Source organism: Desmodus rotundus, chromosome 5, assembly GCF_022682495.2.
Source record: "Desmodus rotundus isolate HL8 chromosome 5, HLdesRot8A.1, whole genome shotgun sequence".
In the NCBI taxonomy this organism is placed as follows: Eukaryota; Metazoa; Chordata; class Mammalia; order Chiroptera; family Phyllostomidae; genus Desmodus; species Desmodus rotundus.
This window is the reverse complement of record NC_071391.1, coordinates 164302810-164329667: the sequence shown is the minus strand read 5'-3', so window position 1 is coordinate 164329667 and position 26858 is coordinate 164302810. Positions and strand designations below refer to the sequence as shown.

General features: G+C 50.4%; 1 protein-coding gene across 8 annotated transcripts in view; it reads right to left on the bottom strand.

Moving 5' to 3' along the window:
* Nucleotides 1–1561: 1561 nt before the first annotated feature.
* The window catches only part of KIDINS220 (kinase D interacting substrate 220), a 73143-nt gene continuing 47846 nt past the window's right edge, over nucleotides 1562–26858 (bottom strand). For 3 of the 8 annotated variants that reach the window (XM_053923707.1, XM_053923709.1, XM_053923708.1), the window contains 8 exons: nucleotides 26115–26293; nucleotides 24880–25106; nucleotides 22236–22349; nucleotides 16047–16079; nucleotides 9737–9865; nucleotides 7930–8028; nucleotides 6718–6954; nucleotides 1562–4462 (listed from right to left, as the gene is read on the bottom strand). In XM_053923707.1, coding sequence (XP_053779682.1) covers nucleotides 3209–4462; nucleotides 6718–6954; nucleotides 7930–8028; nucleotides 9737–9865; nucleotides 16047–16079; nucleotides 22236–22349; nucleotides 24880–25106; nucleotides 26115–26293 — 2272 coding nt within the window. In that variant the 3' untranslated portion in view covers nucleotides 1562–3208. Of the gene's footprint in view, nucleotides 4463–6717; nucleotides 6955–7929; nucleotides 8029–9736; nucleotides 9866–16046; nucleotides 16080–21438; nucleotides 21496–22235; nucleotides 22350–24879; nucleotides 25107–26114; nucleotides 26294–26858 lie in introns of all 8 variants that reach the window. The other 5 variants (XM_024552441.3, XM_024552444.3, XM_045189581.2 and 2 more) reach the window with 3 other exon arrangements.

The window sequence follows — 26858 nt, the reverse complement described above, 5'->3', positions numbered from 1 at the left end:
GTGAGATTCAAACTCTCTCTCTAGTCAATCAGCCTCAGCCAAGGATTCTCAGCCTTTCTGGAGTGACGCACCACCGAAAGCCCACCCAGCGCGGGCTGGCCACGCCACAGGCATTCTTTCTCTTTCCCGCTCATCTGCACAATTAGGGTCTCTGCCTCACACTCAGAGGCAGGGCAGAGTGGGGCACACCCCGGCCTGGAGATTAAAGATGCCGCCATCTCATTTGGCCTCCCGAACTCCAAGCAAAAACGTCTCCCTGCCCGTCTCCTCCTGTCTGCCAAGGGGCAGCCTCAATCTAGGAGCACAGGTGGGAACAAGGGAGCCCGCCGCCAGGGAAGTTGATTTCCTCGCACTTTCCCGTTACCCGCGTACTCCCTCAGCGCACGCGCCCGAGAAGCAGAGGCGCAGTGCCCAGGGGCTCTCTCTGCTCCTGGTAGTTACCTTGGTTTACTCAAAGCTTGCCAGGGATTCAGGGGTTTTTCAACTCTGGGGTACTTCTAAGTAGGCTGAGAATTCCTGGTACTACCAAAAATTATGCAGTCTTACAACTATTTAAATTTAGCATCTCATCCAGAGGAACGAAGGGTTCAATTTCACCCAAAAATACTTCCTGACGGTTAGTGAGGAAAGGCGGCCGTGACCACGAACAGGCCGAACTGCGGCAGTGCCGCGCACAGACGGCGGGGAGTTCTCAACGCAGGGCGAGAGGTGTCGCAGGCAGAGCTCTGGAGTTACCTGGCGAGGCAACTGCAGTTATTCTGACCGCTATAAAAAACTCGCATCGGTAAAACGTAACACCTAAACACACTCTCCCATTAATAATGAAAAAGTTTAGTTACCGCTGCTCACATCTCCCAGAATTCGAGAGCCGGCCCTTACACGCCCAGCGTCTGGAGCGGGTCAGCCAGAGGGTCAGCCGAGACAGCAAGAGCCCCGTCTCACTTCCAGTCTCCCCTGCGGAAGTGCCCGCTCCCTGCGCGCCCAGGAAGAACAGGGCTGGCTCACTCGCACTCCGGGGCAGAGCTACCCGGCTCAGAGTGAAGTTTCTAAAACGGCTTGTTGAGTATGGTGAGCGTCCAAATGACGCGGAAGCTGGAGGACGAGCGTGACAGAGCAGCGGTTCTCTTTTCTACCACTTCTTTCCCAGCGTGCTGCACTTTTGCACACGTGAGAACCAGACTGAGCTGTCTGCTACAGGTACACACACAGACTCGGGGAGGACGGGGCGACAACAGGGACAGTGTGAAAGAGCAAACCTCTCCCGGGTGCCCATATAATAACCGATCCCTCCCAGGACCTGGACAACCCAGCTCTGCGGCCACAGGAGTGCACAGCCGGAGCCCTGCGGCTGCGCCTCAGGCGCTGGGACCCGAGCGCCGTGTGCCCCCTAGGGCCGGTGGGGGAGCGGAGCACAGCAGGCCGGCTGCAGAACCGGGGCCTGCACCCGAGGGGCTCTAACAAACTCGAGACACCCGAAATAACACACCCACCCATTACTTCCTTATTTTTAATCAAATGTGAGTAATTACCACTGCAGTGAATAAAAATTCATGAGTCAGAATAGCGTGCACTTTTTTATTTTTTTCTACATCTATTTGTACACTGAATGTTACAGCGTTAACTTCACAAACAGTATGAACGTACTACAATGACATTAAGTGCATCTACCCACCTGAAGACACAAAATATTGCCCCTGGAATTACTAATTATACAACATTGCAAATTAATAAACACTATGAGTACTAAAATGTCACCGCTGCAATATGCTAATGTCAGCAACCTCCTGCCTTTTCCAACTTGGCTGCGCCCTGTGCTAAGGGCACGCTAAGGAAACACCGCACGAGGTCGGTAGCCTGCGCTCCTACACCGCGGCAACGAGACCCCAAGGAGCAACTACTTAGCGCAACGTCTGGTCAAGGAGATAACTTATTCAGCACATAAGTAAAAGTCCATGAAGTGAAAAACATCACAAATGCAACACTAAACTCAGATAATCAACATCTACAATCTCACCATCTAAACTCTGACTGTGATATGCTGCCAGAATGAATTCCACACACATCAGCTACATTAAAACAGCAAAGCCACCTCAGTGCGTGATGGCGGGGCGCATTCCTGGTCCCCAGAAAACTTAAACGGGATCACCTTCACTCTGTTACCCTTGCTTTGTTACAGGTTTTTAAACTTAAAGAAAACAACTTCCCTTCCCACGACCCTCCCCTGGAAGTCACATGCTGACTTAGGAACAGACGAGGCTGATAAAGGCGCCCTGGCGTGGGAGGCCAGAGGTCTCCTTTCACCTGACTTGTCACTGACCTTTTTGATGTCGTTATTTGCCCATTCTCTCATTCCATACATGTGTACTTGGCTTAGTGTTGCCCACATCTTCCCTGACCCTCCAGAGGAGGACATGGGGTTCTTCTCCTCTCCCTGCCAGGCCACTGAGAAACAGCAGGCACGCAGTTTGAAGGGTCCCGGCGTGGACCAGGGTGGGTTCCCAGGGTGGGTTGGCCGGTCTCTGGGCATCTGGGACTCAGGAGCAGCACCCGGGTCGAGGGAGGTTACACGCCCACCCGCAAGCCTCCCTCCTGTAGCTCATGATGGCCCAGGTCCTCAGGTGCTACTCTGGGCAATTCTGACTCACTTGCTTATCAATTTTGAAAGCCCTCTTTATCCTATACTTTGTTCTTAGAACTTAAAAACCCTGTGATGAGCAATAGACTATTCATGTAGTGGAACCCTGGTTCTCGATTCACTTTCAGTCTCTGGGGTACTCCATGACCTGTCAGTTCCTCTCCAGCAGAGCTGGCGCCTGCCCCACCCATACCGGGCCTTCCCTCCAACATCTGCTGAGTGGGTGTTCTTCTGCACACGGGGTCTCCAGCTGCTGTTATTTGGCCGATTGAACCCTCAGTATGTAATGAAACATCTGACCCACCTTTACACTCAGATCTTGTCTCAAAAACTTTGATGGGGTATGTTCCAATGGAAAGTATAACAACAGTGAGTTTTAAAGCTTCCAGTGACAAAGACAGGGGAGCGGACGGGCCGTCGGCCTTTCCACCGCTGTCCTGTGGTGCAGGGCATGTCCCTGTCACCACAGGCCTTCTCGCCGGCTACTTGTTTGTGAACGAAACGCAGAACGAGACATGCACGGAAGGTCGAGGCATGGGGCACACTAACACTATTCTACCTGGCACGTGTGTCTTAGAGGATGCTTTCTCTCTCTTCCCCAAAGCCCGCGCTATCGGAGGAGGCTACCGCGAGGAGCTCGGAAGAGTCCTTCGAGAGCCGGGTGTAACTGGAGCGCTGGCCTCGCTTGTGCGCCATGCTCTTCAGGTTTTCATTTTGAATGGCCGTTGAGCTGGAGCTGGACGCAGGCCTCAGAATGACCTGGGGAGTCTCCCGGGCTCCGTCCCGCTCGTCGAAGTGCTGATGGGCTCGGCTGGCTGGCGCGCTGTTGTTGTTCAGGGTCACGGTGCTGGGCGTGCGGTTCAGGTTGTAGGCTTTCTGGCATGCGGGCCAGTTCTCTTCGGGGCTGCTGGCTATCAAGCTGCACTCGGAAGGGCTTTTCTTGTCTTCTGAGCAAATGGACATCCGAGCTAGGATGGGGTCCGGCAGACCACTGAGGCTGTGCGGGACTCCCCGGGCCCCGCCACGGCCATCCTCTTCGAGCTCGATGAGGTTGGCCTTCTCCAGCTGGGGGTCGTCGGCGGCTTCGGAGTGGTTGGGGGAGCTCTCGCTGGACCTCACCCCAGAGTCGGAGGAGTCCTTCTTGTCCAGGAGGGCGTCGGTCAGGTACTCCTTCGCTTTAACGAAGGTTCGGATGGGCTCGGCGCTGTGCTCCGGAGACTTGGCCGCTCGCTCAGCCTTCCCTTCCGCTCGCTTGTCTTTGTCATCTCTGAGCAGCGGGGTGTTATCGGACTCCTCCGTCCCAGACTCATCCTCGTCACTCGGGAGTTTCTGGTAGCGCAGCCCCCCTCCCTTGAGCTTCAAGTCTGTCTGGAAGAGACTTGACCTTTCCAAGGATTTCTTGCCTGGGAGGAGCTTACTGCCTGACTGATCGGATTTCTCATCTTCTTCAGTGATTGGGTCCAGGGGCGAGGCTTCGTTAGTGGAAACCCCTGATGAGGAGTAATCTATGACATCTCCCCGCTTCATTAAAAACGACTTCCTCCCATCATCTTGCTTCGGTTCACTGTCCTTCCCTTTTTCTGCTTCTAGATTAGAGTGAATGGAGCCCCCTGATGAACTCTGACCCATGTAATAGGCGCTGTGTGGAGAAGACCTGCCGCTGACGGTCGTGGAGCCCGGGCCCCCTTCTAACTGCGACATCTGAGCAATGTACTCTCTGTACGCATCTCTGTACTCAGCCTGCACCTTGTCAGTGAGCTTTGAAATTTCAATGCTGGAGTCCTGGGAATTGAGACTCGAAAGACTTGGGGTTCTGCGAGTTTGTGACTGTGAACAGAAAAAAAAAAAAAAAGAATTCAGGTAAGCAAAAGAAACCAAACACATCAGCTTAGGAATTTTTAGAGTCTTCAACACACCAAATTCTTTTAAAAGAATCCTACAAAACACAGGAGAACAAAAGCTGTGAACTACAGAAAATTTCACTATAAACAGAAAGCGTTACACAAATTTTAATAAACTTAGTTTAATATTTAATAAAACTAGTTTAATATTTAAGTTTAATCAAAGGTTGTATTAAATAATCTTAGCACTTGTTTTCATAGCTTCAAACTCTTAACTTTTACTTAAGGGAAAAGCACCCCTCGTTGATAAAAGGTAAAAATCCCCCTTAGAAAAAGAGATTAGGGTTAAGCTACGCCTCAGAAACAAAACACTCATATCTTCAATGTATGTTAAAAAGAACCTTTCTCAACTTGTAAAACACAATATTTCTGTCAAATTTCAATTCAGAGTAGGAAAATGTGCTCAAGATGCCAAAAAAAAAAAGAGTTGGAAAGGAAGAGAACGTGGAGTGCCATCGAAACGATGAACACACACAGGAGCCCAACAAACAACAGAAATTGAAGCCGCGAGGCCAACAGCCAGGCCCTAGCGAAGAGAGACATGGAGTATTTTTAAAAGGTTGATTTCCAACATGAAGTTTCATGCTTAGAATTGCTTTTCATCCCAGAAAAGCTATCGAACAAGGAGTGAAAAGCACAGATTCGGAAAAAGAAGAGGGGAATGGAAGAAAAGAATGGAGGGGCTGAAGGGGCGCGTGAAGGCCGAAACACAGGAGCGAGGCTGAGCGTCCGTCCGCAGGGAGAGGCGGGCTGGCTGCTGCAGGCCCCATGACCGACTCAGCCTGTACACCGCGCCCTCTGCTCTCAAAGGCAGGGTGCTCCCTGCCCTGGGGGGACCCTGCAGGTCTAGACTGTGTTCATACAGACGAAGACGCCACCTGCCTCTTCACTCTCCAGGACAGGTGCTGTCACAAGAGATTTACACAGCCGCGGATGTGGGCTCTGAGCTGTTGAGCTGTCTTCTACTAAGTCAGGCGTTAAAAAGACTTGCAAAACCCATCGTTTTCACTAAATTTTGTTTTGCTTTGGAAAATGCTGTCATTTTTCATAAAAATGTTAGAAAGTAATAGGTTTATTTTTAAATAAATGAGTATTTTAAAAGTTTCTCCATTTTTATTTCTAACAGAGTAAATATGACATCAGAGTTACATGAACAAAAGCTCTCAGGGGTCTCCAATAATTTCTAAGAGTGTACAAGGGTTCTAAAATTTTCTTTTTCAGAAAAAAGTGTGAGAACCGCTGCATTGGCGGGAGGCCATGAGTGTCCGGGGCACGGTAGGGCATCCCGCGTGTGGCATGGCAGAGGGGTGTAAGAGAATCCCAGCAGAAAGAAGGAGCCACTGCTATTGAAACACAGAGGCCAAAGGGCAGGCGTGGGCTTGCCACGCTGTGAAAGAAGGGAATTTTTAATCTTTGTCAACGCCCAACAATAGAATGGTTTTACAACTTATCCCCAGAAATCAGATGGATAGTACATACGAAAAGATAGTAACAATGGAAAAAAATATTTTTACTACCAAACTAAACGAACCACCCTTAAAAATGGTAGACCTACCAAGCACTGCGGTTCCTAAGCATCGCTCCCTGTCAGGAGCGTTTCTCCCCTCACGCGTCTTCTCTCTCCGCCCCTGCTGCTGTTTCCGGGCTCCTGTCTCTCCTGGTTCTCCCCTTACACTCTCTCCCGGCCTCTCCCCTTCGTTTTTACCCCTGATCCCACCTGCCCGCCCGCTGGCTGCCCAGAACACCCACAGAGCGAAGCCCCGTATCTGAACGTGGGCGATGGAGAGACAGTGAACACCGCGAGCACAACAGCGTCTGCCGTGCTGAGGAGCCCAGCACGGCGCCCCGGGAGAGCGCACGGCAGGCTTTCCAGGGAAGTGTGTTCTAACCACCGGTCAGTGAGTGTGGCAGGGCACCCGCAGGTCGGAGATGGCCTTGCCAGCCGCCCTGCTCGCTCTCTGGGTGCTGCCTGTGCTGTGGCTTCCTCCATTCTCCTCCGTCCCTGCGGCAGTCTCGTGCCTCCCTGAAGCTCCTTGACAACAGGGAGCTCTCCGTCATTCTCACTCGGGCACTCACTGAGCACAGCTTCTGAATGACCGTATCAGTGTGTCAACGTAACCTCGATAAACCGAGTGTCGCCCTTATTCCTCAGGGACAGGGAAGACGGCATCGCACACACACCTGCCAACTGAGGTTGCTGTGACGTGGGGCGCCCTCATCCAGGCCAAGCGTATTCAGCTCCTCGAAGCTGAAGTTGAGCGTGTAGGGCGTCTGACCGGCCAGCTCGGTGTGGGGCAGCTCGCTGTGCGAGGCCCGCCGCGCAGGGTCGCCCGGAGGGACGGGGCCGCTGGTGCTCTCACTGAGTAACCTTGGGTCTTCAGGGACCAGCTGGTTTTCTGCGTTTCTCATTTCTAGTACCTTCAAGAGGAGAGAAGCCACTTACACCCACATCGACAAGTCACACTGTAGAAGCTTCAGAGATGATTTTAAAATAAAACACTATGAAGTTATTACAATGGCCGTGAGAAAGCGTACTTCCTGTACGTGAATTTCTACTCTATCTGCCCATCGTTCGTTTTAACACTAAACGAAGTAATGGCAGTAATCATCACATTTCCATTATACTCTACTTTGACCATTACACTCTTATTTTAGCTTAGAATTTAACTGAAGAACAAAACAAAAGCCCCTGGGAAGTGTCAGAGAAAGCCAGGGCGGGGCAGTGACTAAAGCAGCAGAAGGAGGCTGCACTTGTGGACCAGGGCAACCGGGGACCGGAGACCTCAGGGTAGAGCTGGGCTCAGTCCCGAAAGTGACGCGGACGGGAGCTCTGTGGACAGGGGTAGTGGAGGGCAGGGGGTCCTGTGGACGGAAACTCGAGGGGAAACCGCAGGGTCGGTATGGACTGGTTCAGCTGCTCAGGCAGATTCCTGCTGGAGGCAGCGGGGCGCAGACGGCAGCTGGGGGCAGTGGGCAAGGAGGAGCCTGACCCCATGAGGGTGGTCAGAGGGGGTGGTCAGATACGGAGCGGCGGTTATTTCTATACTGGCCTGACTGGGTTCTTGCCGTAACTGGGCAATGCAGGCCGGATGCCAAGGCCAAGGCCTAAAGGCTCAGAGGAGCTGGACTGGAGGCAGGTCAAGGACGGAGTCTTTGTCAGTGAAGCAGGGAGAATGAGCAGGGGCCTCTTTCCCAAATTTCCAAGGGAAATGCCCGAAGGCCAAGGTGGCCACATGCTGCTCTGGCTGTTGTGCCTAACAGAACCCACAAGGGCTGGGCAGAGGTGGAAAATGCCGTTTTCCCGTGTTTTTTAAAAACACAGAAGAATTTCAGTTTCGACCAATACTTACTGGCACTTGTTTTACACAATGCTGTAAGTGTAAAATATCTTACTGTGCTTCTAAAAAGATGCCAGTCTCCAAAATTCATACTCATTTCTTTCTTCAGCTCATCAATATTACACTGAGCTAACACACGGCCATTTATGTTTGCCTGAAAAAAAACAAAGACAAAGAAACGGACAGAAGAAATGCAACATATTCTCCATTACTAGTGATTTAAAAGTATGTTTATGTATGTAGTATTAAGAGACTCAACGGAGACTAGAAAACCTGACCTAGAGAGCTTATCACCCCACTCAACAATGTGACGAACAGGCTGAATGAGAACACCACAAGCCACTCCGTGTTTCCCCGAGTGTCTTAAGCACCCAAGTAAAACAAGCCAGCCCTCAGGGACCAACCCAAGAGCCGACCTCCCAACTATCTCCGAAACCGCCTCCCCGCCGTGAGCAGGGACAGAACTGTTAGTTGCTCCCCTAATCTCGTGAGCACGCGTGCCAGCTGCTGGGCAGGAACAAGCTGTCTGTCTGTGTGCCGGTCCCTGGTGGAGCCCCGCAGGAAGCAGGTGCGTCAGACCTGTCCGCCAGCCACAGCAGACAACTTCAGACATACAGAATGCCCACCCACTCATTCCCCAGCCGACCGAATTCACAAACACGGCCGCATCACGACCAGGTCTCTGCAGTTCTAGCTTCCCCCAAGTGAGAAACGATGAACCCTCCCTTATGGACAACAGGTAGCGTACTGATTTCCAAAATACGGAAGCGGACTTTACTAACGTGGAACCGGACTTGACTAACGTGGATGCCAGCGTTTAGAACTGAAACAAAGAGAGTGTGGAGCAGGCCCGGGCCCGAGCTCCTGCGGCAGGACCGCAGCCCACAGCGGTGAGCAACCATCTGCCCAGCGAGCTGCGAAAAGCCGGGGCCTGGGGTGAAGCACAGAGTGGGGGAACCCCGTCCCGATGGAAACAAAGCCACCACTGGGGGCTCCCACCAGCACCTCGCTCTGTCCCGACACTGGCCCTGCTGCCGAGAGCACAGGCAGTCTGCACCTCTGAGGGGCAGAGCTCGAGGCTTTTGCAAACGGGTGGGCACCAAACCGGATCTGCGAGGACAGGGACATTATCTGCAAGTTCTCCGACTGAACAGAGGGGGTGGTACCTGCGTTTGCTCCCAGTTCGCCTAAGACAGCATTCTTTAACGGGAAACCCTGGAGGCTCGTCACTCACGTTCTACTTCACTACACTTCTCTGACGGACGGAGTGTGACTCAGTGGAAGGAACTACTCTACCGGGTGCTCAGTGGGCGTCGTGAACGGGACGCCTACCTCTAAAACCCCAGCATCGCTCTCCCATCCCACAGCAGCAGCTAGAATTACAAGAGTCAGATCTAGGAAGAAGTAAGCTTCCTCATGTGTCCTAGCCTTGCAAACCCAAACCCATGAGACTGTCAAACGGGATGTGATCAGCAGTCCTATAAGACAGGAAAATGCAAATCTGGGGGAAATGAAGCCACTGTGGCTCCTGGTTATTGTTAAGTCAGAAACAAACAGTGCAAGGAAAGGAAATGCAACACAAGAGGCCCTTGAGGGCTGTGTGTTGCACACGAGAAAAAGCAGCTACTGTCTGTCTGGAAGTGAAACCCCGGAGCCCGGCAGGGCACTTCCTTCTGGTATCAGGTCACTGACACAGTAATGTGGTAACACAGCCGCCTGATTCTTCTCTCCATTCCCAAGCGCAGGGGTAACAGGACAATTTGGGATGCAGGTCAGAGCTTGACCAGTTCAGCGGTGGGCACAGGCCTGGCTGCACCCACGGGGCAGGGGGTATGGGGGGCGGGGCAGGTCCAGGCACGCACCTTCCTGATGGTGGCGCAGTACTGCGGCAGCAGGCTCGGCTCCAGCCCCTCTATCTGCTTCAGCTTCTCGCACACCGCGTCCACCGTCATGGAGCTCAGCGACACCACTCCTGAGGCAGGGCCCGGCCCCTGCAACAGTCGCGGGAACACGCATGTGTGAACAGCACGCAAGGTCAGCCACGGGCAGCCACGTGGCCACAACACTCAAGAAGTGGCGCTGTGGAGGGCTCTGAGGACAGCACCAGCCTCGAAGGGGGCGGTACGGGGAAGTGCCGTCGGGGAACAGAGCCCGCCACTGCTACACCCAAACGAGCAGCTTGTATTACAGCAGATGCAGCCTGATCGGAAACCCTCCTTGAGAAGGCAGGCCACCCCATGGACCAAGCCCGGGGCCACTTAAGTGTTCAGGGCCCGACCTCCGGAGAGAAGGGGGCAGCCCTTCATAACAGAAGGATTTTTTTTTTTTTAAAGAACAGGAGCAAAGGGGAGCATTACTGATGCCTACATATAAAAGCACGTAAGGTGAATCTGCGAAGTAGTATAAAAAGTACCTAGATGGCTTTAAATGTCTCTGCACACTAGCCTCACAGTCTCCGGCACCTGAAGTTTCCACATCTTGATCACATTTACATCCAAGGGATCGAAAACCTCCCCTTAAGAATCTACACAGAGCCCTGGCTGGTGTGGCTCAGTGTTTCAGTGCCGGCCTGCAAACCAGAGGGTCGCTGGTTTGATTCCCAGTCAGGGCACCTGCCTGGGTTGCAGGCCAGGTCCCCAGTAGGGGGCGTGTGAGAGGCAACCACACAGTGATGTTTCTCTCCCTCTCTTTCTCCCTCCCTTCCTCTCTCTCTAAAAATAAATAAATAAATAAATAAAATCTTAAAAAAAAAAAAAGAATCTACACAATAACCATGTAAGCACAGAACAACAGGGTTACTTCTTCACACGTGAAAGTACACGCCACCCATTAAAATTTGGTCTCATTCGAAAGAAAAGTCAAAACCACCAATCATTCTAGTGCTGATCAGAAGGGAACCCTCTTCTGACCGTGGTGGCGCACGAGGAGGACTCGCCGGCAGCCAGCTAGGCGGCACGTCCTCCGTCACAGGGACAGCCGCTGCGGGCTACAGGGTCGCCTTTTGTCTTCGAAGTCACCGGGTGAGGAACTAGTTAAGGCAGTTTGGAACAGAACCCTAACATGTCAGGTCTCACCTTCCTACGTTCCTTGCTCTACTTCTGAAGGTTTATGGAAGCGATAACCACAATAAAGAGAGCCCACCAGCCAGGACAGAGGGTAGGGACGATTTTCCAAATGACCTCCCCTGTTTGCCATTCGAGCTAGAGCTAGCCTTAAAACGATCAAATTTACCCTATCCTCAAGGCTATGTAAGTTTGCATTTTCTGTTGCCTCTTTTATCATTTTCAGGACAAAAGTCGACTGCAACACAGCCCAAACTACCTGTCATCACACGCTGTCAGCCAGTTGTTAAATGCTATTTGTCATGTAAAAGTGTAACACATTGTTCTACTGTGAACTGATAAACCTACACACTCAGAGCACGCACAGAGCGTGTCTCGATACGACACATGCGTGCAGTTCCAGCTGGGGAAGGAGACCGCCCTGAACAGCCAGGTGGGGCGGTGACTCTGCGAGAGTCAGGGAGGCTCGGCAGCTGACAAGTGTGAGACAGGCCCACAGAAGTCTGGAAATTAATGACCGGGAGTACATCATACCAGACACATTTACTCATAGTTTGTTTTATTAAATATAAATTTAAAATATGCTGTGTATCACAGAGTCCAAGGTTAAATCGCCGCAAAAACACTAACAGCAAAACACCAGTATTTCAGTAAGTTAGTCTTCACATCTACACACGGTTCCGTTTTCAGCCTGGATGCAGAGAGCCAGTACTCGATGTTCATTCTGCACTATGCAAATGTAAGATGCTCCCCGTGAATTTTTAAATCCATCGGGGTCACACTGGGTAATGACGTTATGTAAGTCCCAGACGCCTGACTTCTTACTATGACATCTGCACACTCTATTGTGTGCTCGCCCCCGAAGCAGGGTCTCTGTTCATCACCACGGATGCGACCCCTTCGCTCTGGGGAGCGGGGGCGCTCCCCACCCGCTGCTAACCGCTGTTCCGGTGTCTGCACCGCTTAGTTTGTTGTTGCTCTTTAAATACATCCCACATGTGCGTGACACCATAGGGCTCTGTCCTTTTCCACCCTCTCGAAATCCGCCATGTCATCACAGATGGAAATTTTCCACCATTCTGGCCGAGTGGTATTCCACCGTAGGTGTGTACCACTCCCTCATCCCACCATCCACCGAAGGGCATTCAGGCGGCTTCCACGTCTCGGCCACTGTGAATAATGCTGCAATGAACACAGGGGTGCGCATATCTTTACAAGTGAGAGTTCTCAAAAATTTCAGGTGGATATGCAGAAGAGGAACTGCTGGGTCGTATGGTAGCTCTGTCCTTAACTTTTTGAGGCAGTTCCACACTGTTTTCCACAGTGGCTGCACCACTTTACTTTCCCACCAGCAGTGAACAAGGGGTCCTTTTCCTCCACCACCTCTCCAGCACCTGTGTGACCTGTCTTGTTGGTGACACCCTTCCATCAGGGGTGAGGCGGTATGTCACTGCGTCTTGATTTGCATCCCCCTTGTGACTAGTGATACTGAGCATCTTCTTGTATCTGTCGGCTGCCTATATGTCTTCCTTGTTAAAGTATCTACTTGGGTCCTCTGCCCATTTTTTAATTGGATTGTTTTCTTGTTGTCGAGTTGTGTGAGTTTGTATATTTTGGATATTAGACCTTTATCAGAGGTATAATTTGCAAATTTCTCCCCCATTTGGTTGGTTGCCTTGTTTTGTTTTCTGTTTTGTTTGTTTGGTGGTGGTGGTGGTTGTTGTTTTTTACTGTGCAGAAGCTTTTTATTATTTATTTGCAGAGTTCAGGTTTTTATTGAATGTGTTACAAAAGAGGGTTAGTCAAAAAGACCAGAGTCCTCCCTTTGCTTCCCCTCCTCCTCCTCAGCTGGGCAGTGCATAAATGCCTGGCAGTGGCAGCGGTGGGGGCGGGGCCTCCTGCTGGTGCAGCGCAGGCTGCCAGGGCAAGCCCACCAGCCCTGCACTGCAGCCGATGCTCCCAGTGCTGCCCACGGCCAGAGCCTTCGCCCACAAGCCTGGCCAGAACGGGTCAACATTTAGAGCAGCTGCACACATGAGGGCATGGATCTTACCCCACTCCACCACCATCCCTTCATCGGCCTGCAGGATAAGGGCAGAATTTAGTCTGAAGTGGCCCCATTCATTTATTCTTTTACCTCCCTTGCCTTTGGGGTCAAGTTCACAAAAACTCTCTCAGACCAAGGCCCATAAGTTTAGTGCCTATGTTTCAGTGTCTCGGGTCCCGTGTTGAAGCCTCTCACCCGCAGTGTGCGGGTGTGTGCGTGTGGTGTCAGACAGCAGCCTGGCCTCACCTGCTGGCACGTGGCTGTCCGGGTCCCCACCCCACCCGCTGCGCAGGCTTTCCCTTCTCTGTTGCATGTTTCTGGCTTCTTCGTGGAAAACGAGTTGCCCATACATGTGTGGGCTTATTTCTGGGCTCTCAACTCTGTTGTCGGTTTTCCTGTTGTTTTGATCACTGTAGCTTTGCAGAATGGCTCCAAGTCAAGGTTTGTTCTTTTTTCTCAGGACTTCATTGGCTGTTCAGGGTCTTCTGTGGTTCCACACAGACTGGAAGATGTTTTGGTTCTGTTTCTGTGGAAAAGGCCGTGGGGGCTCTGACGAGCAACGCACTGCGTCTGCATGTGGCTGTAAGTACATGGCCACTTGGACCACGCTATCTCCCAACCTGTGAGCACAGGACATCTCCCTCCTTCTGCGTGCCCTCTCCAGTCTCCCCCAACAGCACCTGGCGGTCAGTGCGCAGGTCCTCACCGCAGTGAGTTCATTCCTCGGTACTTGACCCTTGTTGCTGCAATTGAAAACAGGACTGTTTTCTTCATTTCTTTTTCTAAGACTTCTCTGTTGGTAAACAGAGACACAAGATTCCCGCAACTTCCCTGCACGTGTGTAATGTGTGTTGCTTCTGAAAGTCTTCTGGCGCAGTCTTTAGCGTTTCCTCTAAGTGGAACCAGGTCGCCTGCAAACAGTGGCAGTTCCCCTTCGTCCTCCCCAGTTCGCCCTTTCCCTTCCCTCTCTTTCCCTTGCCAGGCCGCTCTGGCTGGGCCCCCCAGCGCCGTGCTGGACACCAGTGGCGAGGGTGGGCCTCCTTGACTTGCTCCTGACACTAGAGGAAAGGCTTTCAGGTTTCCCCACTGAGTGTGATGTCAGCTGAGAGTCTGTCAAAGAGGGCCTTCATTTTGTTCGGGTACTTTTCCTTCTAACCCATTTTACTGATCGTTTTAATCATGAATGGGTAGTATAGCTTGTCGAATGCTTTTTTCTATCTGTTGTTATGAGCACAGATTTTTAGCTTTATTTCGTTAACGTGCACAGCACTGATTGGTCAGCGTATGTGAGCTGTCCTCGCGCCCCTGGAACGAGCCCCACTGGACCGCGATGCACGATGATGTATTACCCGTGGCTGGCATTTCCCTTTCGGTATCAGGACCGTTCCCCTCCGTTCTCTCCTGGCCTATACGGTTTCTGCTGAAAATCTGATGGTCTCTGATGGGGTCACCTTTGCAGGGTACAGTCGTTCTTTTCCTGGCTGCCTTGAGAATGTTTCAGGCGCTCTTCACTTCTGATAGTTTTAATGTGATGTGCCCCGGAGGTCTCCTTGTGCTGAGGTGTCAGGTGTCGCTAGCTTCTTGGATTCAGGGGTCCGGCTTCTTCTCACCGTGAGGACATGGCAGCTAAACTCATATAGAGGAACCGTCCACAAAACATCTGACCAGTAGCCCTCGAAAGTATTCATTAAGGCCAAGAAAGACAAGGAAAGACTGAGGAATTGTCACAGACTAGGGAGCTCTTAGGAGACACAGCAAAACACTGCAGAGTTGGGGACTGGACAAGAAGAAGGGCATTAGTGGACAGATGGTGAAATTCAAACAAAACCTGCAGTTTGCTCACGGTATTGCATCCAATTTAATGTCTGTGTTGGAAGTACACTATAGTCATGAAAGATGTTAACATTAAGGCACCACTATTTTTGTGCCTTTTTTTTACATCTAGAATTATTTTAGAGTAAAAAGTTGTTTTTAAATCACGAAAGAACCCATTTCCAATAGAGCTGAGAGGGGCAAGTGGAACAGCCATGACACAGAGGACCTCGTCAGCCGCGGGGAGTGTAAAACGCTGGGTGTGCACTTTGCATGGAGGGCGCGCCTGAGAATTCAGTAAAAGAGACTTTTTCTTTAAAACAAGAACCTCCACATAATTTAACTATCATGATCTCCTTCAAAACTTACATTTTATCATTTAAAGCGTGTTCTCACCATCGCCGAGGACCATGTTATAAACACGCATTGTCTCTGAGTGACTTTAGAAGCTTTGTAAGGAGAGATGGACACACACGTGTGCCCTGCTGCTCCCTCAGAGCTACAGCCCGACTCCACTGGTACGCGTGAGCTGAGCTTTATCAAGATAAAGGGTAAATTACCAATAAATTAAGATGTTACAATATGCTTCTTTGAATAAAGGAGAAATGTGCATAACCTGCCAGGTCTTTTCTAAAATAATCATATGCAATAGAATTATTTTGGTACCAAACGAAAGTAACCAAAATAATGAATTGTGGGAGGGAATCTCATAAGAGGAAAGAGAAAGAGTACAAAACCGATAAGGAAAAAGCATACGCAGTAATAAATACTTGGACATAGAACAGTGATACTTTCAAGTTTATCATGCATTCTTATTTGAAAATTACCTGTCACAAGTCAAGAACAGATCATTTCAGCATATACCAGGACTTATTTTAAAAAATTTTCTCACATACAAAGAAGATGTTAGTTTGTTTAAACTGTTAAATATAAATTCCAAAATGCACACAAATCAAAATTTCTCCAGGCAAAAGTAAAGCTAACAAAACAGACTAAAATTACCTTGATGTGTCAGTATAATTTTATGTTGTAAGTAGATTAAAACTATAGTCTGAAGTATCATCTTTGGTAAAAGTATTAAATAAGCTTAGCACTAAGTAGCCAGAAACGAGTGCCATGCAGAGGCGGAAGGCAGCCAGCACAGTAGGCCCACGGCACAGCGGCGAGCAGACCCCACACAGCCAGCACGGCGCTGCCAACGCTTGCTTCTAGGGGTGAAATAAGAGAAGATTTCACTGGAAGTTTCTGTACCTGTCTCTGTTTGTTAAACCCAGAGTCACACGGCTTTAAAAAAGGAATAAAACAGAATGAAGGACACGAGCTTCAAGTAAAACATCAAGTACAAATACAAACAATAAACATAAGCAGCATCTTGTCATGCCCTCCATTTCCCCGTAACTTTGAACCGACCACCTCCACAGCAGCACCAAGCGAGGGACACCCAAACCCACCCACACACACACACACCCACACACACACACAGTCGTTCCGTCTCATCGGCGCACGCTCGCACACGTTAGCACTGCACTCGCAGAATTTATCCTCTACTGAAAGAACAAATCCCTGCCATGCGTTCAACGAGAAAGCCTGGCAAATCAAACTCGCTTTGACAAGTCCATAACCTACCACATGCACATGTAAAGTTAATTGTTAAACATTCTGATTTAAAATTGCAATGATTTATTGCAGACCAATTTAATGAGATCTAAATACTTGGAATTCACACGATCACTCCATAAAACAAAATAGTCTCTAGCTACACTATAGTTAATGTTGAAACACACTTTTTAAATTTGGGGTTTGTTTCATGAGGCAGGAGGCACATATATGCACTAAAAAAGGCCCTTTAAAAAGAAAGGCAGTGGGGGCCTCCCGGCTTGCGATGGCACAGCCCTACCAGTGAACACCCCCCCCCCCCACCGCTAACTTTGCAGTCTGGCGGGGGGGGGGGGGGGGGGGGGAGTTTTAGTAACTCTCGTTCCCAGCAGACACAGTGCCAGGAATGACTTTCCTTACCTACCAGGCGGACAGGAAATACTCTCACGACAGTTCACATGACCTGGAGATGACCGGCAGCACTGACCCAGCCACTTCCCAGTGCTGCTTCAGCAGGAGGAACGCAGCACCCTGCTGGCTGACGTGGGACACCCCACCCCCGGCCCCGTGTTCCCCGCCCGGTCCCGTCCCATCCCCGTCCCATCCCGTCCTGCCGGGGGGCCTGTCTCCTAGCTCACCTGCCAGCCTATGGCAGGGAGGCTCTTTCAAGAGCCCCTGTGTGCGACGGTGGGGACGAGAAACCCTGTGGGAAGAGGGGTGCTGCAGAGCGCAGAGCACTACAGCAGACCCAGCACCCCGGGAAAGCTGCTGTGGGCCTGGCTCTTCAAGTCCCGGAGGAATAAGAACTAGGTCAAAGTTGGCAGACGAGGCCTAATGTCACATTTTCAGGGCAATGTTTTAAAATACAAAAGTATTAAACAACAGCAATGAAAATGATTTTGTTTCTTTTTTTTTTAACTTTTCACTATGCTCTCGGATTTCAACGGTATCATTACTACAATATCACATTTCTGTGAATATACCTCCATCAATTTATCTGTGGTTTACTCGTTGTTTAAGAACAAGTTTCCTTCGAGCTGAAGTGAATGTAATTTTCCACCATGTCATTACAGAAGAGCCGAGCTCTTCCCCAAAGTGAGCGAGTAAAAAACGCACTTCCCAACTGTCCAGGAAGGGCAAGAGCTTCCTGGGAGGCGCCGCCGGGAGCTGGCAGGGAGCTGGGAGCCCGCCCTGAGCCCCACCCGAGCAACACTGGTCCACGCCTGGCCTGCGCCTTACCCGAGGCGTCCTTAACCTTCTCGTCCAAGTCCGCTCCTGGACAATGAGAGACAGGGTAACAGCGACACTCACTCACTGGGAGACGGGTGGGGAGTTCTAAGCCAGTGGTGGAAGGAAGAGCCATCTGCAGCTGAGCCCCCTCTTTCTTCCCTTTTCACTCGGCCACCCCACTGACTGGATCAGTTAATGAGAACCAAGACCTTCATTTTCAGTACCTTCATTAATTAATTCAGGAATTTTCATGAATCTAAAAGTAAAAGTAACAGCCCAATAGAAATTGGGATACGGTTTAACCCTTACTTTGCAAACCTGAAGTTCTTTACAATTAATCTTTGTGCTACTAATTTTCATGCCTTTTCAATAGGTATAAAAGTGACTGAAAAAAATAACACTGTCTGAGGCATCGAGTCACCCTGTGGCTGACACGGCCAAGGACTCGAGAGCACTGCTCCCTGGCAGCCTTCCAGTGCACGAGCCCCTGCCCCCCAGGCAGGGCTTCAACAGCTCCACTCACTGCTGCACCCGCCACAACAGCGCCTGCCGGGCACTCGGGGCGACGGCTAGTAGCCTGGGGACCACACAGGCACCAGCAGTACGGTGACGCTCAACTGCGCAGACTACGGTCCTTGTGAGGACAACTGCTTGCCGTGGGAACAGAGTGCCCCTGAGGAGGCCTGGCTGGAGACAGGCCCTGCATGACGGGGCCTTCCCGCCTCGGTCCCCGAGTGGGCCGAACGCCGCGACCTCCCAGCGGAACTGGACTGGAAGGAGCACCCGGCGAACCCTGCAGAGCTCTCACAGCATGGAAGTATTTGGGGCACACAGATCGCCAAGAGTCCTGCTGACTTCTAAGAAAACAAACCACCTGACACCTCCTCGGCCAGAGCAGCACGAGCAGAGGAAAGCCTGAGTTCGCCTAAGCGGACCGGGGTGTTTGTACTGAGACAGGGGTTTTTAAACTCAAAGTAGTTTTAGTTTCGGACCTTTAAAGCTCCATGTGAGAATCTGGCCTTGGGGGCGGTGGTAATATGGTAAGAGAATTACTCAGTGCTTAAGCACACTACGGCTGAGGACTCCTTCCACGAGACCTAGGAGGCAGGGCTGCTTTGTCCGGAGCAGGAAGCTGCGCATCGGAGAGGGTCAGGGGTCCGTCCCAGCAACGAGCTGGTCAGCAGGGTCTGTGCAACTCGAAAGACCAAACTCAGGGCTGAGTCAGGTCCAGTGTTGACAGGACAGGAGCACAGAGGGCAGCACGGTCCGGCCCCGGGTGGAAAGCTATGGACAGTGGCCGCGGCTTCCCGCCCACCCCTGGCGCTGCCCCCGCGGGGCTCAGGCAGCCTCACAGGCTGGGCCTGCACCCTGGGGACCAGGGTCCTCAGAGTGTCCTCGAGAAGACAGGCATGTCTAAGGCAGGGGCTAGAGCTCTCTTTTTACTGGTTTCATAAACTGGAGTTCTGGTGAAGATTTCATTTCTAAAAAAGGGTTCTCTGCTTTAAAAGTGGGGGAAATACTGCTCCCCTCCAGGTCTAACGTTCTGGGGAGCACACCTGGGGTCCGGTGTACGCACTTTCTGGCTCTGAAGGTCTGGCGCGCATTCCCTCTGTAGGGAACAGAGGCTGGCACAGAGGCCTGTGTTTCCCGTCGCCACCTTTGTCAGACGGGCGGACACGTCTGCGATTTACCTGCTATGTCTTGGCTGGCCTGCACAAGATACGACCGCCACGGTGTTCCCTAACGTGAGAAACCCAACGGTTTTCACGAGGACCCGCTTTACAAAGGTGTGTCGGAAATGCCTCCCAGTAGAAAGGATGGCACCGCCCACACTGAAAGTCTATAGTTGGTTAACGCTTTATGGTCTGGCCTTTTTGCTGTGTTTTTATATTTCTTTAACTCATTATTCTGTGTCTGTGATGACAACTTGTCAAAAAATGTTTGTGTAGCTCCTGACTTACCCACAAGCAGCTCTTGTCAAGTGTCCCCATTTAAGGGACAATGAATGAGCAGGGAGGGGCTCAGTCCGCAGTCCTGTTACCCCAGAAACGGAGGCAGCTCTCTGCGACAGGACTGGGACGCTCTATGGACAGGAAGGCGAAATAACGTTTTCATTAACTGCGCCTGTGCTGGCTCAGAGCCGCGAAGACCCCAGACAGTGTCCCCAGACAGATGCTTCTTCACATTTCCACCACCGCTTTGACTTGGGCTTTGAACTAAGTGCCTACTTTTACTAGCCTTCTACAAAACAAATTTTATAGCTGTTGTCATTGTTAACTTCTCAGAAGCAAAGAAAGCTCCATAAGTATCTATCATTCACTAAGCAGATCACAAAATTATCTTCTAATATTAAAAGAAAGCAAATAGCAGGGTTATTCTACTAAACAAAGGCGCTAATATATTTAGAATATCTTCACTCTTTGTTACTAGGCTTCTAACCATATCCCCAGAGCCGCACTCCTTCTCCTTCCCCCAGAACTCATTCCAGACCGGCCGATGCTCCCTCGCTGGGCCCCGGAGGGCCCACGCAGCCGCCTGTTACTTCTGCGTGTTCACTCACACCCCTAAGCGTGGGAACAACCACCGTTTCAGCACATCCGTGACACTAGGCCACCGCAGTCTTCGCAGTGTCTGGTGCTCCCCAGGAGCTTGCTGAGGAGCGCGTGCGCACCTGTGCGCCGATCACTCTGACACAGGCCGTTCCTGCACACAGTGGCAACGGCCCACAGAGTAGAGACCCTCCAACTCCCATCCAGAATCACTATGTTTTATTGTGCCTGTCACCTGCGGATACTTGAATTCACTCACGTGATTCAGCTAAAACATTACTGATTTACAAAGAATCGCCAACCCTTCAATGAAAAACCAAAGTGGTTCTCTTTCTCTCTTTCACTAACGTGAACTCAAAATTAAAGTTAAAAAACTACTGTCTCCCCAAATGCACGTTTTACATGGAAACATTGTGGGTAAACTCAGGGTGCGTACTCCATCACCTTAACTCCCCGGCCACGCCAGCTCCGCACAGCTCTGGACCACACTGCTCGTGTCTGCATGGGCGTGACGTTCTGCACGCAGACCAGCAGAGGGTAAAGTACAAACCACGCTCTTCGATTCCGCACTGAGTAAAGGAAGACTTTGAGGCCCATCGCATTAAATGTATTTCTTATTAAGTATAAAGTCTGGAATAATGAAAATACAAAGTGACTTCCTACACAAGTTGGTTTGCCTGGTTTTTTTAAAAATCTACTTTAGGGTGTTTGGGGAAAATGGGGGGTTAAATAATTCCCTTCACACACTGAACTAGCCCTGTGTTTATCTGGAAACTTCACTTTAATAAGCGCATGTAAACAGCTATGAGAAGCGGTACCGCACTTACACCACGGCTTCAGAAACCATGGGTAGCTGGACGCAGGACAGGCCACTGAGCAGCCTTTCTGGTCAGCACCATATAGCGCACAGCACCCTTTTGTAGTCTGAAGGGCGATTTGCAGTATTTTCAGAAATAGTCTCCATGAGGAGTACTGAGTGCAGGCTAAAGAAAAACAGGCAAAGGTGGAAACAGGGCTCACCACCATGGAGCAAACACCACCAGCTGGCCATGCCCCCGATGGCTGCGGAAAGAGCTCTCCCTGACTGGACAGGGAGAACCCCCACCCCGAGTCCCTGAGAACGGGGAAAGCAGGAGGAGATGAAGGCCGGGCATTAGCCTCTTAGTTAATCCTGGAGCACGATGATTAGTAGCCAGCAGCTCTGTCCAGCGGCCGCCACACCCCAGACGCAGAGTTAGTGACCGCGGCCAGCGCAGACTGTGCATTACCCTCGAGGAGGCTGTGGGCGAGGGCAGCCCCTCTGCAGCGTCCTCCTGGATAACCTCCTACCAACACAGAACAAGAGTGTGGGTGAAAGGCGGGGGTGAGCCGCACCGGGGGAGGGATGAACACGATGGCAAAATAACAACATAAAACATGGAAACCTGGAAGGGATTAGATCTTTCCTTCATCTTTCCTTCAGTGACAACATTGAAAAATTTACAGAGAAGATTAGGTCCTGTAGCTTTTGCCTCCCAATTTATAAAAATATATTAACAGGGACTTTCTCTTTTTTAAATTATTAAACTAATTATCATCAGGAACACCTAGAATGTTAGGCACAAATATATTTTGTTTTGGATTAGATTCAATAGTACATTTGAATAATTTTATTTAACTTCTGACATTAGCTTAAAATGTTCCTTCAATAATATATCATCCAATCTTTACATGGCAGAGCTAACACATACACACACGCCACACGTGTGTCCTTTAACAGACGTTAGCAGTGAGCACACATGGAGGCTCAGAGCTAGCAGTCCGGCAGCAAACACAGCGCCGTAAATGAGAGACGCTGGCCGCACACAGCTTGGCCTTGGGCCGCCAAGGCTGCCAGCCGTCTCCTCCACAGATATTCAACAGATACGAAAGCAAAATACATTTTACGTTAGTGCTAACTTACGTTCCTTAAAACGATTTATAAAATAGGTTGTACTCTTTTACTACAGAAAGCTAATAACCGAACTCCAATGTTCTAGCTGTTTCTTACTGGATTAACACTTTAGTTACCCTTTTGCATACTTACTAGGCCATTGCTCTGCTCTCTGGGCAAACCCGATTTTACAGACGGACGTGAGATGAGATGGTGGGGGCCGCCAGGGCAATACCTTGGCGTGTAAAGGTGTGGGGCAAAGAACGGCTATGGAGAAAACATGCAACAAAAGAATGGGGTGAGCAACCACAGAACTCAAAGTGTGATGAGAGCTAGCAAATGAAACTGACCAACAAAACGCAGCACCAGGTTTTAATGCAGGTGACAAAACAAAAGGACAAAACCTTCTCGTACTCTGGAAGCCATCAAACCCAAACCTGACCTCTTATTTAAGTTGTTATATTGTCGATACACTAAAAGCTTTATTTTAAGTAACAAAAGTTTTACCCCTTATAAGATGATGCAAGAGATTCTCTTATGGGCTTATTTTTCTGTGTCAGGTTCTAAGTGATTTACAAATATTAACTCACAAGCTCTTTTTTAAAAAAGCAGATGGAATCTTAATAGAAAACTATTCTTTACAAAAATAGTCTTAAGATTTTTTAAAAACTCCTGGAGATATGAAGGCACCCTAGCGCGGACTCCAGGCACGCTTGCTGCCTTGAGCTCCTGGAGCTGACTCTAGCTCCGAAATGAGCAGGCACATTCTAAACGAGGAATCCACGGCCCAGGTGAGATTGTAACTACAGGGAGTATTTGTAACACGCTTCTTGGTAACAGGCACTATCAGATCACATAGGCTAACAACAAAGATTAAAATTCTCCAAGTTTCATTACACTGAAGTAACACCTTTATTACTCCTCCTATTTTAGGAAAATTGTTCTGCTTCTACTTTCAGACTAAAAACCTCAGATAACTAGAGCAAAAAAATAACGAGCCCTAAAAACATGAGAAAAATGTTACTGTTCTAAAAGCAGGACGTTATTAAAGGAGCACGTGGTTGGTACTCCTGTGAATGGGGAGCGGAGGTCCAGGCCCGGGCGGCTCCTGGTGCCGGAAGTCTAACTGCCACCTGGAGGCCAGCGGGTGGTCTCGGTAAAACCACAGCAGGTCTGAGGGCGGGAGCACAGCCTGCCTCTCCCACTGCCTCCCAGGCAGTCACGGGCTACGGGGGCAGCGTGCGTCACAAAACACCACCGCCCCACTTCTCCCTCCTTGTCAGGGCAGAGAACGGGGTGACGCCGAGGGCCTCCTGGGACGGTGTGGTTAATCACTCGTGTGGCCGACACTTTTCAAATTGAAAACTCGATTTGAATTCTGGGGTTCCTTCTTTGCCAGCCTGTTCTAAACTTCTCTTTCTCCCTAGCTCACACGGACTTTATATAGACGTGCCCGTGGTTTCTCGAGCAGTAGCCCCTGTGTTTCCTCAAACCAGACTAAAGAGGGAGACAAAGAAAGAAAAAACCTGCAAAGGACCACGAGTCAGTCCCAGAAGGTCTGGCACTAGGGCTCGTGCCCCGGCCCCTGGTAAGGGGCGCGGTGCCAGCGGGCGGCACAGTGAGGGCGGCCGGGCCTGCTGCGCGGCCGGGCCGACACCGTGGGGGCGCACTGCGCTGCCACATCCCGGACAGGGAGCCCTCGCGCTCACCCAGAGCCAGCCGCCCGCGTGGCTGCCGAAGGCCTGAAATAAGACTCTGGAAACGGGCTGGAGTGCGCTTATCTGGCAGGAACATCTGCGGCCTCTAAGCGTATTTTCTGTCATTATCTCACATTTAAAAACTAATATATGTTAAATGTAGGGTTACTGAACTACTGCAGAAACGCGTGTTCATCATTATTTTAAATGCCAGTATAAACCATTACACAAAACATAGCGAATCAAACTTCTGTTCATCAACAAATAGATACCCAGGCCCCTCTGAAGCGTAGGCCAGTCTCTGCTGACCCCGTAGAGCTCACTTTCTTATCAAGGTTATGAGGAAGAGCAAAAGCTCAGATTCAGATTCAGCTGGTGTCTAGGACCCACTGAGGTTCTTTCGGTTTCTAAAACACCACGCACAAGGGGGGACCCAAAAACCCTGGAATTTATCTATAAAAACTTATGTGTTTATTCTTACACTTTTAAACTTCAGTCACCTGCAAAGTGCTCTCCATTGGATGCAATGTGCCTAGCGAGACCTTTTCCCCACTGCTTAAAACAGTTTTTGAACTTGTCGATTTTAATGCCTTTCAGTGCTTCTGTTGTTTTTTGTTTCACTTGTTTCCACATCAGCAAATGTTTCTCTTTGAGGACTTTTTTCATCCAGGGAAACAAAAAAAAGTTGCTCAAGGTGAGATTGGGTGACTAGGGAAGGTGGGGGACAGGGGTCATGCTGATTTTGGTCAAAAACTGCTGAACACTCAGTGTGGGCAGGTGCACTCATAAATCACCCATTGTGAAATGGGCAAAGGCATGGAAAGAGGCTTCAAAAAATATTCACTGAAGCTGAACTCAGCCTCTCACAACAACGCCAGCTGCTTCACCAACACAGATGGGCTCCTAGAACACTCACCTAGCGGGGGAGCCTGTACTACAAGGGGTCCACCCTCCAGAAGATAATTCCAGTTTTTTGGGTCCCCCCCCGTGCATTAAATTCAAACTTAACCTTTTCCCTATTTTAAAACTAAAGGACGGTTTCAAAATGACAATAACCCCATAAGCAGAAGCAGCGACACGGGAGACCCCGACCACCTTACCCTGTTGTAGAACGGGTGCTGGGGCCCCGTCATGCCACTGTAGTAGCTGCTGTGAGGCTGCGGCGACAGCACCCCTCCTCCGAACGGCCCATTGAAGGACGTGGAGGAAGAGCACACAGATGGAGCCTGGCTGTAGCCCGACGGGGGCCTAGGGGGGGCTTCGTGCAAAGGCAGCGGGGGGTAGGCAAGCCCCCCGATGTTCATCTGGTCTCTCGCAGCACGGACGTCTGAAAGACATGAGGCCCCCCGGCAGGCAGGAGAAAAGACATCAGTACTTAGGCCCGTCACCACCGCCCCCTTCCGCCAGCAGACAGAAGCAGGAGGCCCTGTTGCCAGGGGCCCCACCGCACTAGAGGGGCAGACAGGGCTCTTGCCGACTCGGAGCCCAGCCAGGGAGGCCCGGCCACGTTGCATGCCAGCTGCCCACACCACGTGAGAGGTCGCCAACACCTGGCCTCTTCTCTTCTGGAACAGAACTACAGTGTGTTCTCCAGCTCTTCAAGGTATTTCTCTGGGCTACTCTAACAACTCGTACGATTCGCAACGCGCCAGCATCTCCTGCTGACTTGCACTTGGCCGGTGCTAGTGAGCACAGCGCTCGCTGAGACCGCGGGCAGGCAGCTCTATGACTCGTCTGCCTCCGGGCGGGGGCGGCGGCCTTCGAGCAGAGGTCTGGAAACAGAGCACAGGGTCAAGGCTGACCCCGGGCCACTCCAGGTGGGCCGGCCGTGCAGACCCGGCCGAGCACAGTGTGTTTCGGCACAGGGTGTGCACAGTGCACAGCGGAGCCTCCAGTATGACTGACGCTATTCCTGAAGCTCCACGTCACCGCCCTCAAGGTCCAGTCCCAGGTTAAGGTAAATTTAAAAAGTGATAGAAGGGTTTCCTTACCTCTCTGGGTAAAGATCCCTATTAAGAACAGAAAATTGGTGACAGAAAAGTTACAATGGACTGATATCTTACAGTGGCGACTAAAGGTTAAAAGGATTCTAACGCCAGAGTACAGATTCAGGTGTGTGGGCTGGGAAACATAATAAAGTGAGCTGAGTAAATAACATTTTCTTAACATCCCCAAGAGGGTTTCAGACCCCTAATCGTTCCCCCTTCTGTGCAGGGCTGGGCTCAGTACTTCTTGGCTTTCCACAGAGCAGGAGAAACTTGCGTAGCTGAATTGAAAACAGGAACGTTTTTGAGAACTTTAGAGAAGGAAAGTTGAATGTGCTGCTGATACCCACCTGCGATAATCTCCCGTAGCTTGGGGTCCAGGTTTACAGTGCACGGCAAAAAGGTTTTTACATCTCGAGCCACAAGAACCGGGGTTCTCGAGGATAAAAACACTTCAAAATTTCTTATGTCTCCATCTATTTCAAGCAGGGGCTCAACATCTTTCGTTGTTGGAATATTCTTTGATATTCTTCAAACAAGAAACAAATGAAAAGGTCATTAATATCACCATTAGAAAGGCAAATTGTATGCATAACAAATTGGTTATTTATAAAGATAAATATTACATACTTGGCTGTCCTTAAATTTTTTTTCAAAGAACAAAAAAGCAAAGTAAGTGGTACAGTTACAAAATTACTGAAGTAACAAAGGCAGGACTTGGGCCAGGGACACAGGAAGGAAAGGGACACATATGCCAGGCACCGCGCACACCAGCGATCCCCCGCAGTGGAGGCTGAGTGGGCCGTCCTTTCCCACACGAGAGGCCTGAACGGCTCCACACGCCGTGTCTGAGACAGTGTGCCACGGGTCCTGCCTTTGCAAAGACGAAATGAAGAATAACTTTGAAATAAACTACACGAACCAGAAAAAAGTTAGCACAGGCTCTTCCTTCTTAAAAAAGGTTTATTTTCTATTGCAAAAGTAATATGTGCTTACTACATGTGCATATCTATAAGGCAGAGAAATACAGAAAAAGAGGGAAAAACCCATCATTTTATCAGACAGACACAACAGCTCCTACTAAAGTGTGCCAC